General features: G+C 32.5%; 2 protein-coding genes across 2 annotated transcripts; one reads left to right on the top strand and one right to left on the bottom strand.

The window, feature by feature from the left end:
- On the bottom strand, positions 1 to 2190 carry LOC110812379 (DCD (Development and Cell Death) domain protein). The gene is made up of 5 exons (XM_088217902.1): positions 1450 to 2190; positions 1094 to 1194; positions 661 to 744; positions 474 to 584; positions 1 to 351 (listed from the first exon to the last, which is right to left on the bottom strand). The coding sequence occupies exons 1-5, from the start codon at positions 2072 to 2074 to the stop codon at positions 310 to 312; spliced, it is 963 nt and encodes a 320-aa protein (XP_088074028.1). The 5' UTR covers positions 2075 to 2190; the 3' UTR covers positions 1 to 309.
- A 1486-nt stretch (positions 2191 to 3676) lies between these two features.
- LOC110812371 (3-oxoacyl-[acyl-carrier-protein] synthase I, chloroplastic-like) lies at positions 3677 to 6536 on the top strand. The gene is made up of 8 exons (XM_022039136.2): positions 3677 to 4000; positions 4116 to 4477; positions 4571 to 5002; positions 5084 to 5257; positions 5375 to 5488; positions 5563 to 5664; positions 6025 to 6091; positions 6180 to 6536. Exons 1-8 carry the CDS (start codon positions 3865 to 3867, stop codon positions 6245 to 6247), a joined length of 1455 nt encoding a protein of 484 aa, XP_021894828.2. The 5' UTR covers positions 3677 to 3864; the 3' UTR covers positions 6248 to 6536.
- The last annotated feature ends 5839 nt before the right edge of the window (positions 6537 to 12375 follow it).

Raw genomic sequence — 12375 nt, forward strand, 5'->3', positions numbered from 1 at the left:
TTTGAAGCTATAATAAATTATGGATTATTTATAACCACGTCACATCAAAAACAAGTTCAAGGGTGGTGCAAAATGGAGAACCCTACCATCTCCATTCAAGAAAAAGTTTGATCTGTAAATTATTCTATGTATAAGCCAAACAGGGAAAAATTTAACCACCAGCAGCCTCCATGGCTAGAAAAACGAAATAACATATTTACTGTTTACTTTGGTTTCTGTTCTCTCAATTTCTATTCCTCTATTCTTTCAACTATTTCTTTTCATCCTTGTCTTGTATTATTGTTTGTTGTTTCTGGTATGGGGTACGGCTCAAGGGTTTTGCTCTGCAAAGATATCCAACAGAGACAGTGCCTGCAATATTCAAACAACAACAAGCATTACAACCACGCACACGCTTGTATACATAATATATATATATATATATATATGTATATACGCTTCAAGATTAGCAATGTAATTAGCATGGAGTTCACCTCTGGCACGCTGAGCTCAAGGCGGAACTTAGGGCCATCATAATGGTGGAGAATGGGCCTGAAGGAGTCCTCTTCCAGTGGCTCACAGATTTTCCTAGTCATAACTCTCACCTGTAAATCTAAAGTCAGACTACTGCACCAAATTCATACGATAACAATTATTTTGCACAATAGACCTATGAAATACCTGAGCAGGGAAGCGCGACTCCCCAGGGCATTTTTTGTCCTCCCAGGCAGCTGGATCAATATTTGTTCCACCAAAACCAGCAGCCTAAACAGATCATTACGACAAAATTACTTCAGATGCGGACTACGAGAATCGCATAAAAGAATAGGGTTTCGAAATCGAAATCAATTGCCTCGTCCAGACAGACAAATTCGTATTAAGACTAATAGTAGCCTGTTCGTAATTCCTTGACATAAATTAACATTCAAGAACTCCTAATCCTTTTGTTTTTCATTTTCTAATGAGGAAAAATTAATACTTGTACTTAATTTTTCTTCCCATCGTCGCTAGCATAGATAGAGATTAAGACTACGGCAGAGAATTATTAAAAGTAATATTGGAATTTAATATATTTGCGAATTAATTAGAGACGACAGAGAAACAAATAAGATACCTCAAAAATTCCATGGAGTTGGTGGGTGGAGTAGTTATACAGGAAAAGAGGCAGTCCAGGAGTTATCGCCCTAACTGAATCACGATAACGTGGAGGCAAACCTGAAAACATTTAATCAAAGAAAATAAATATGAGTTATTAATTAGAGTTCAATTAGTTCCCAGTGATAAATCCTACCAAATATTTGTACATATTTCTATACTACCAATAATCAAAATCCAATTATCATAAAATCCTGAATCTATAATCTAGGATCGGTAATATTCTGAAAAGTCCTAGAAAAGTGGATTAATTAAAAAAGTAATAAAGCATGAAAAAGAAAAAGGAAAAACGAATAGGAAAATCGAGAGAGATACCAAAAAGCTGTCTTCTGAGGTTTTCCTGCATGGTATCATTGTTGCAGACGAAGATGTAGCCACCGACGGTTTCATTTCTAGGCAGAGCTTCAGATGGTGGAAGAGTCTTAAACCTCTTATCCGCAGCACCCTTACTGTTATCCTTACTCTCGTGATCGCCATTCTTCTTTGTTCCATTCTTCTTCCCAAATTTACCTACATGATCATCATCTCCTACCTTATTCCTGCCTCCTTTCACATTAACATTGATGCCGCTGTTGTTGTTGTTGTTGCTGGGATAAAGTTTGGAGATAATCCCCTTGTTGAAGCCGCCATTGATTGAAGGAGTCTTTCCAGAGCTCCCACCAATAACTTGTCCGATAGGACCAAGCCCAATCCCAGTGTTTGCAGCTCCAAATTTCCATCCGTTGTTGAATGCATTGAGATCGGGGGAATTGGAGTTGAAGTTGTTGAGAGAATTGACTTCACCGCCGACTCTGATATCGAAATTCCTCCTCTCATCGGGCCTCTTAAACTCATAGGAATTACTCCAGATGGAGTCGTTGAGCGAGAGATTGGCGAAGTTGGAAGTGTGCAAACGGAGTTGATCGCTGAATTGATAAAAGGATTGCTGGTGGTTCTCCATGTTTTTGAAAATCCGAAACAAGATCTAGGTGAGGATGAATGCAGATTATGCGAAACGGAAAAGAGGAGCAGAGGAGGGGGGGGGAGGTTAGGTTGGTGGGGGGAAGAGAAAAAGGAATCAGAGAAATGGGGTATTAAATAATGAAGTCAATAGGAAATTTCGAGGAAGGAGGGGAGATTAAGGATTGCGTGTGGATTTGTCAAAGTGGAAAAATTAAGAGTGAGAAGAAATTTCTTTAGTAATTTAATTTTTTTTTTAATTAAAAAAAAAACGCGGTTTGTGTGAGGAAGAGGGGTGACGTGGCAAGTGAGTTTCTAGAGACTTCCTCCTGGGGGTTTACTTAACAGTCAAGACTTAAGACGCGTATGTCTTGGCTCTATCAACTCTTATGGATTTAGATTTTTATCAAGTATATATTTACACAATTCATTCTCTCTAAAAGATTTAAAAAATATATTATTATTCACTAATGCAAATGGTATCCTTATTTTTAAAATATTTTAGTTTTTACGTATTCAACAAAAATTTTATATGCTTGGGTGTGTATTTTTTAATAACTACCATACATGAAATTTACTAGTAAAATTTATTAGAGAATAAAAAATAATTATGTGGTCTTTATTGTTATAGATTCTACAGGGTTTTTAATTTTCATATGTCGTGAATGTTATTTTTCGTATACTCATACTTAATGATTAACATAATAGTTTTTACATATATAAGATATTTATTATTTTCTTTAAATTAGTATGATTATGAGAGCGTGAGTTAATTATTGTTTAATAAAATAGAAAAAAAAAATTAAAAAAAACATAAAAATAAAACTATGTTTATTTTCTTTTTATGCTATAATGTTCTTTTATTATAAGTAGCTTTTCATAAGATCATAATTCTTACTATTTTTAATATAACTTTATTTATGAATACACGCATAATTTAAGAAAGAGAAGTTAATAAAATTTAATTACTTTTTTAATATAATTTTATTCCTTAAATAAGAATTATTTATAATAAACTTTTCTACATAATCTTGCTAAAGACGTATTTGGTTTATTAAAATAAAGAGGTTAACATTGTATGTATATCAATATGATTACATTGTTTGTTAATATTATTGTTTAATTATCTTAATGAGTTTTTATATTTATTATTCTCTTTATATTTATAACCAAAAAAAAATTCATGGACAAAAAAGTATACAAATAGAGACTATCATAATCAAAAGAAAAAAATATACTCTTAACAAAATTTTCATCATTACTCCACAACCAAAACTACGTCGTTTGGCACATCGTTGCCTCTTTCTAGTTATGAAAAAGATGTTTGTATTTTTTGTAGTCAATATCCAATGATTTTGTCCAAAAAAAAAGAAAAAGAAAATAAAGCATATATTTTTTTTCCCACTTGAATTAAAATTTAAAAGAATTTGAACAAACTAAAATGTTTCCATATGAATTTGGGTGACAATGTTTTGTTGTTATTAACTCCAATAATAATAATAAGAAAAAGAAATGAAACAATCTGAAAAGAAAAGCAATAAAGAGCCGTGAAAAACAGTTGGCACCATTAAAATGAAGCTTTAAGCTTTGTTTGTGGTAGTTAACCAAGAAAAAAATCTTCTCACTTAAATTTCAAATGTTTTGCTTCTATCGCCCACCTTTTGTTTCACTATCAATAATGGCGGATTCTACAACCAAACAAACCCTTTTCTTCATCTCCTTCTTTCTCTTCCTTTCCCCCCTTTATATCTGCATCTTTACTTACACGTTCATACTCACAGGAAACCAAAAATGGCAACCATTGCTGCTATCTCCTCTGCTGGCTTCCTGTTTGGGAATGCTGAACCTTCTCTGCCACAATACAATGGCCTAAAGCCACTTCAAAACCTGCAATTCTCTTCAACAAATACCTTCATGCTCACTTCAGGTATATTTATATACATTTATGTCAAAGCAATTTGTAAATATGAGGTATATACTTGCATGTTTATTGGGTCTAGTATTTCTGTTTCCAATTTCAAACCTAATAATCAATGTATCAGCTCCAAAACGTCGAAGAAGCATCAGGGCAATGGCTTCTCCCAACGTTTCAGCTCCCAAGAGAGAAACAGACCCCAAGAAACGAGTAGTGATAACAGGAATGGGACTTGTATCAGTTTTTGGCAGTCATGTTGATACATTTTACAATAAACTTCTTGAGGGAGAGAGCGGGATAAGCTTGATTGACAGATTTGATGCTTCGAGTTTCTCAGTCCGGTTCGGAGGTCAGATTCGTGATTTTTCTTCCAAAGGATACATTGACGGGAAGAATGATCGTCGTCTTGATGATTGCTGGAGATACTGCTTGGTTGCTGGCAGAAGAGCTCTTGATGATGCCAATCTAGGCCCAGAAGTGCTTGAGAAAGTAAGTGAAGTCATCTTTTCCTAAAAATTTCATCAAATTCTAACGGAAATACCTCAAATTTGTTATATGACGTATATATATATATGTGATTAGATGGACAGAACCAGAATAGGAGTGCTGGTAGGATCAGGAATGGGAGGGCTAACGGCATTCAGCACAGGGGTTGAATCCCTTATTTTGAGGGGATACAAGAAGATAACACCATTTTTCATTCCTTATTCTATCACCAATATGGGTTCAGCTTTGTTAGCTATAGACACAGGACTAATGGGTCCGAATTACTCCATTTCAACGGCCTGTGCAACTGCAAATTACTGCTTTTATTCGGCTGCAAATCACATCCGAAGAGGCGAAGCAGATATCATGGTAGCTGGTGGGACTGAGGCTGCAATTGTGCCAACTGGGTTGGGTGGTTTCATTGCTTGCCGAGCTTTGTCTCAGAGGAATGATGAGCCTACGAAAGCTTCGAGACCCTGGGATAAAAACCGAGATGGTTTTATTATGGGAGAAGGCTCTGGTGTTCTGGTAATTAATTAATTACATATTGAAATTTTTGCACGATCTTTTTCCGATCTGATTTCTTCAAAGTTAATTGTTGGAATGTAGATTATGGAGAGCTTGGATCATGCAATGAAAAGAGGAGCAACTATAATAGCAGAGTATTTGGGTGGTGCTATTACTTGTGATGCTCATCACATGACTGATCCAAGATCTGATGGTCTTGGAGTTTCTTCTTGCATAAGTAAGAGTTTAGAAGATGCTGGAGTTTCCCCAGAGGAGGCATGAATACCAACTCATCTATTCAGTTAATTCTTTTTGTTTTTTCCTAGTAACCAAACAGCTTCTCTCTATTCATTTGGATTTTCTGATATAAACACAGCTTAAATTAATTTACAGGTGAACTATATAAATGCTCACGCAACATCAACACTTGCAGGAGACTTAGCAGAAGTAAATGCAATCAAGAAAGTGTTTAAAGACACATCTGAAATAAAGATGAATGGAACCAAGGTAACATTAAAAGAAAAAAAAAGCCCTTTTCTTTGATTTTCGTTTCTGTTGTTTAATTTTATGATTGATTTCAGTCTATGATTGGACATGGGCTTGGAGCTGCTGGAGGATTGGAAGCCATAGCAACCATCAAAGCAATCACAACTGGTTGGCTGCATCCAACTATTAACCAAGATGTAAGTACATCTTCATATTCATTTACATTGACCAATATGTATTTTCTCTAGTAAAACATATTTAAGCTAACAGTCGAACTGCATCTTGCACACGCCGGGACTGAATCAGTATCTAATCATCATTCATTCCTAATTAGTAAAAAGTAACTAATGAACTAAATTTCTTTTGAGTAAAAATTCAACCATTTTATTAATTAAGTAGTACGTGTGCATTAATGATAATAGAACCTTCTAATTATGATATACATTATAGGACGTAATAACGAGGATACATATTATACAACTTGCTAAAGATGATGCACGACTCAAATACACATCCTAATAGATATTCCTATATATAACTTCACTTTTGCCTCGTAGAATTTGGAGTCTGATGTTACAATGGACACCATTCCAAATGTGAAGAAAAAGCACCAAGTTAACATTGGTAAGTCTTCTGCAAAACCAAAATTATTATCTTCTTCTTGCAGCCCATTTTGATTCACTAATGAAATTCTCCCTTTACTTTTCTGCAGCCATTTCTAATTCATTTGGGTTTGGAGGACACAACTCGGTGGTTGTCTTTGCACCCTTTAAACCCTAAACTCCATCCAAGTTCTCCCACCCACTAAAGTAAATTATTGATTTGGGTAAAAGTTAGAATTTGCCTAATTCATTGTAGAGGTAAATTGTGTACCGCAATCATTTCGCCTCATGATCAGTTTTGAAGACAGACATTCACACAATCCCCCTCCTCTTTTTGTTTTCATCTTTACTTAAACATTGTGGTTGATGAGAATAAACTGAGCATCTATTTTTTTTTTTTTTTTCCTTGTACCCAGATCAACAAAATGTGCATTTTCTGTTGCAATGAAGTTTCCTGTTTTGGGTAAGGAGCATCGTATATTTGGAAAATAGCTTGCAGATTCCAGAGGGTTATTATATATATATTATATAGTATGCGGCCAACATTTTAAGCTTAGCGAGCCTAATATTATCTAGTATTGGGATGATATGGGCCTTTCTCCGGTTTCCTATTTTCCAATATTTGTTTCTTTTTTTTTTTCTTGTTTTTTGTTCTTTAAAAAATAGTTTCCGATATTTGAGGACTAACTACTTAATGTTTTCATCTTGTCTAAACCAAGTAGTTGGCTGAAGTTTTCCCAAAATATGAGATTAAAATTCATAATTAGTTTAGTTGGGAGAGTATAAAAAATTCTAATATATCAAAGTGATCTTTTTAAACAATTCCAAATAAAATTGGAGAAGTTTATCAAACAATTTAGTTTTTTGAATTCTATAATAATTAGCAAATGTGTTTTGATTTAAAGCATGTTGTGGCCCGAAATAAGTCTAATATTACAATATATTTTTCTTATGTAGGAAATCTCACAAAATAGACATATTAGGTTGTAAAAATTAAATTACATACATTGCATATAGAGTTGTTTGTAGGAAAATAATGATTGGTATCTAATTAAGCGAAATCAAAACACATGATAACAGTTTTAAATAAGTATCATCTCAAATCTTGTTGGGAGTGATTTTTTTATGAGTCAAGAATAAAAATTTGTAATATACATGAGAAAAACAAGGGATTTTTTTTCCCACAATTGCCTTAATGCTCAAATTAGAGGGATAAATGGAAGATACGAGTTGTTTGCCTCATGTGGAGATGATATTCATAGGTGAGTGTTGGGATATTGGCAGGTTCCTACGTATTTTTAATTCACTTAATAATATATTTTGGGCGAATACAACCTAATTTTCGTTTGAATGAATGATTGAAGTGGGGTAATGCCCTTGATAACCTTGTCTTTGAGTCTTGGTAATTTTTAATACGCATGAGAAAAAGGCCAATGTGAAATGATGTTCCTGATGATTTTGGTTTCTCTATGTCTCAAGATTATTTTACAACATCTCCTTTGTGCCTAACAAATGTTTATTTGACTTTGGTGGGTGTATATGAGTTATTGTTTTAATGACTTTGACTTATTTGTGCTTTACTAAATTCTTTAAAACATCTTCACTAATGGTCTAGGTGAAGTGATGCTCTAAATGATACTTGTGCTTCAGTTATTTTAAAACATTTTTTTTAAAATATCGTCTCAAATTATTTGATAATAAACTCTTTTTACACTAATGACATTGTCGAAGTGATATCATTAATGACTTCGATCTCTTTATATCAGTTCAGGAAAATATTATTTGATCTAAGTAGTTCTAAGTAAGGGGATGTCTAAATGATATCGGTTTCTTTGTGATTCAAATAATTTTTTTAAATATATATATATGTCTTAAATCGAATTATAAGTGTAGAATTTTTGTGTGTGTGTGTTGGTGATAAATTTATGATTCTGTCACTTTATATTTATTCTTCATGTTAAGATATCTCTCCTCCTCTCTTATCATAAAATTAAAGTTTGTGTTTTTACAAGAATCTTTTTGAGGAGAGCACCTCGGTTTGAGTAAACAATAAAAACTGCGTTAATCATTTCCTTTTCGCACAAATTAATGGCTCCGCTGCAGCCGCCATCTCATATTTTTCTACAAAACCTCTCAATTTTAACAAATTTCTTCTTCATTAGTTTTAAAAGCGTTCAAAACTCAATCTTAAGTTTATTGCATATACATACACATATATATTACAAATATGTTTAAATGAGAGAATAAATACCCACCTCACATTTGACATTTGGCATTACAAGTTGCAAGAAAATTTAGATTAGCTTCAAAAAAAGATATGAATTGTTGTTAAAGAAGATATTTCTTCGTCCATTAATATTTTCTTAATTATATTTGTATTATCAATTTTTTTTTATCTGAAATATAAATAAATACTTCAATCTATTATTATTATTATTATGAGAATATGAATTTGAGTTTGTAAACTATATATATGTTATTGTTTGAATGTTATATTCCATATTTTATTATTAATCTATAATTACATTCTATTAAATTAATAATTATCACCGACATTAAAGTTGGTAAACCCACTTGCTTGAGTGCTGATTACTGTTTACACAACAAAACCACGTGGGTGGCTTTTCATGTTGAGACAGGTAATGCGGTTAATTAATTAATTTACGGCTTTACATTCTCTCTTAATCATAATATCATTTACCAATAATAATGATAATTTATGAATAATGCTTCGGTTAAACATAAATCTCAGCGTCAAATGACTGTGAATTCATTTAATTGATAATAAATAAAAAAAAAGAAATACCCTTTTATAATAATAGACAAAAAAGTAGTTTCTATTTATATACATAATTATAAATATTCAAAAAATGTTTACATACATATATAGTTTTGTTTACAAGTTATCATCTAGATCTAAATTCAACCAATAAAATGATAGTAAATCACGGCAAGATATTGTTGGTATCATAGTCCAAGAAAAATAATAAATATTAATATTTAAAAAATTATGAAAAGGAATATATAGGGTTAATTAATGGCTAAAATTAATTACCAAATATATATTAATATTTAAGGAATAATAGGGTACTTTGGCCATCATCACATGAACTAACATTATAATAATAATAATCTTGTTTTAGTGCCAAAAAGAAAAATACCAATAATTTGCTAGCAAGTAGCAAGGGCACTTAAAGACTAAGCAATGAGCATGATGCTCTCCTTTTTAATTATATATATATATATATATATATATATATAGTATTTGTTTTTAGAAAATATTAAAATATTTGTAAATCTTGGGTATATGCTTTTTCAATCTCAAAGATACTTGGATTCAATTCTCTTTAATATATTTTTAGTTATTTCATATTATTATTAATTTCAACGAATTTCTTTGTTTTTATTTTAAAATTCCATTGTTTGAGGGAGTAAAGTATTCATTTCCGTGCTTATAGTCTTATATCTTCATTTCCCAATAAATGGCTTGCCATGTTATTTTCTAATTTTTAGTTTTTCCTTAAAAAAAAAAAAAAAAACAATTGATGACCTCTACAATTCACTGTATAAATATATATGTATATATACAACCTTTTTTATAAGTTTATATTTATTAGAAAAATTAATTTAATTATGTAATTACTATCAATTAAATTAAATCTCATAAATTAAGTGATTTGGTAATCAACCAAATTAAATATCACAAATCAAGTGATTGATTAGAATTAAAATATTTGATTGACTGCTAATTAAGATTGTACGCGTATATAGACCTCACATTTATTCAATAAAAATTGAGCATTATTTTTAATTTTATATGGTATCAGAGCTACCATGTTCCTAACATATTTCTTCCATTCTCCTTTTTTTCTTCTCTTGCAATTCTCCACATTCTTTTTCAACCATAATGGCTTCTGAAGACATCTCTACATCTTCTACTGCTGATACCGTCACTCAAAATACATAATCATCATTGGCTTTATTGGCAACACATCCATATGCTCCATGTCTTGCTTCTCCGTGATTACCGCATGCACATTTTGAGTCTCTTAAGATCACCGACACCCCTACATAGATACTTGACAGTGATGTGTCACATATATGTCACCGCATACTTGAATAATCTTTCACCTCACATTCCTTATGCAGGGTCTGATGACATTAAGATCGGTGATAGCTCGCATCTTCACATTATCCATACAGATTCTACAACTCTTTCTACCGCTCGCACCTTTAATTTATACAATGTCCTTTGCGTACCTAACATGAAAAGAATCTTATTTCTATTTATTAATTTTGCAATTCTAATCATGTTTCTATAAAATTTTGACCTATTGTCTTTCATGTGAAGAACCTTAACACATGGGCTATTCTTTTGACTAAAAATGAAATCTATGAGTGGCCAACCTCTTCCCTAAAATTGTCTTCTTCACTCATTGCCTTTTCCAACGTTAAGACCACTTCCTCCAAGTGGGACTCAAGATTAGGTCATCAATCATCACTTATTCTTCAGCATATTATATCAACATTCTCTCTACTTTATTTTACGTCATAAAACACTCATTGTAATGCATGTTTAAATAGTAAGAATCACCAACTTCCTTTTTTTACATTTATAATTGTTTAATCTCACCCCTTACAAAGAATATTTTCTGATGTTTAGACCTTCCCCGTTTACTTTATTGATGATTTCAAGTATTATGTTATTTTTGTTTATCACTTTACACATTATGTATGGTATTACCTCTTAAAGAATAACTCTCATTTATGTGATGTCTTTCCTCGTTTTAAAGCACTAGTAGAAAATTACTTCAAATACTCCATTGTCACTCTTTACTTGATAATGGTGGAGAATATTAAGCATTAAATCAATTTTTATCCTTTCATGGAAACTCTCATCTTACACCCCCATATACACTTGAACACAATGGTCTCTCTAGATGCCAACATCAACATATTATTGAAATTGATTTGTCTCTACTCACTCACGCTTTACTTTCGCTCACATACTGGAACTATGCCTTTGCAACTGTTGTACATCTAATTAATTGCATGCCCACACCAATACTTTCCCTTTTTTCTCCTTATGATCTTTATTCCACTCTCCACCAAACTACACAAAACTTCTTAATTTTGGTTATTGATGTCATCCATGGCTTCATCCCTATTCTAGTAATAAATTCGAGTCCCGATCCTTCCCTTGTATGTTTGTTGGGTACTCCTTTACCCAAAGTGCCTATCTTTATCTTGATCCTTCAATTTCTAAAATTTACACATCTTGTCATGTCAAATTTGTAGAATATTTCTTTTCATTCAAATATCTTCAAAGTCATTTTAGTCGTTCAAGCCCAGAAACACTCCTAAATTTGTTTATATCAACTTTTTTCTTCTTACTGAGGTTGTGCCACTCAACACACCCTCCACATCCTTACCCTCAAGCTTAGATCCATCACACAGCCAATCTCCAGTCAACCATTCCACATCCTCCATACATAGGACACCCTCCAAAACTCTACAGATCGAGCCCCACCATCTAATTGATTAGAACATTCCATCGACACTAACAATAACTCACACAATCCACCCTATGATTCCTTACCTCTCTCTCCAAACCCCCTTCCTTCAACTCTACCTACCAACACTCACACTGTGACCACACGCATTAGAAATAAAATTTATAAACCCATCCAAAACCTCAATCTTACCATTACCATCACCTCAAACCATCAACTTGAGCCGCACACATTGACCCAAGCCCTCAAAAATCCTAAATGGCGTCAAGCTATGTTTGAGGAGTATGATACTCTTGTGCGAAATGAAACATGAGAACTTGTCCCACCTAATTTAACACAAAATCTTGTCAGCTATAAATAGATTTTTAGAATTAAATGTTTACCTAATGGCTCGATCAACATGTATAAAACTTGACTACTTGTTAAAGGGTTCCATTCATATCCTTGTATTGATTATCATGACACATGCAGTTCAGTTATCAAACCTACAACTATTTATTTTGTCCTTAGTCTTGTTATTCGTGGGTGGTTTCTTCATCAACTTGATGTCAACAATGTCTTTTTACAAAGTCATCTCTCTGAAGATATTTTCATGGCATAACCATCAGGTTTTCTTAATTGTGATAATCCTATGTATGTCTATAAGTTACACAAAATATTGTCTTAAACAAGCACCACGAGCTTGGTACAATGAGTTAAGAAAATTTCTTGTCGCCTCTGGGTTTATGAACTCTCATACAAACACATCATTCTTTATCCTCAACACCAGCTGTACTCACTTTATCTCCTTATG

This window comes from Carica papaya, chromosome 4, assembly GCF_054855325.1.
Source record: "Carica papaya isolate Zhongbai chromosome 4, ASM5485532v1, whole genome shotgun sequence".
Lineage (NCBI taxonomy): Eukaryota > Viridiplantae > Streptophyta > Magnoliopsida > Brassicales > Caricaceae > Carica > Carica papaya.

Bases quoted from the DNA above. Each gene is read 5' to 3' on its own strand.
- LOC110812379 (XM_088217902.1), bottom strand. From the start codon at position 2,074: ATGGAGAACCACCAGCAATCCTTTTATCAATTCAGCGATCAACTCCGT. The intron at 745-1,093 runs GTATCTTATTTG...TGATCTGTTTAG, and splicing joins AACTCCATGGAATTTTTGAG to GCTGCTGGTTTTGGTGGAAC. The intron at 352-473 runs GTGAACTCCATG...TGAATATTGCAG, and splicing joins TTGAGCTCAGCGTGCCAGAG to GCACTGTCTCTGTTGGATAT.
- LOC110812371 (XM_022039136.2), top strand. From the start codon at position 3,865: ATGGCAACCATTGCTGCTATCTCCTCTGCTGGCTTCCTGTTTGGGAAT. The intron at 5,003-5,083 runs GTAATTAATTAA...GTTGGAATGTAG, and splicing joins GAGAAGGCTCTGGTGTTCTG to ATTATGGAGAGCTTGGATCA. The intron at 6,092-6,179 runs GTAAGTCTTCTG...ACTTTTCTGCAG, and splicing joins AAAGCACCAAGTTAACATTG to CCATTTCTAATTCATTTGGG.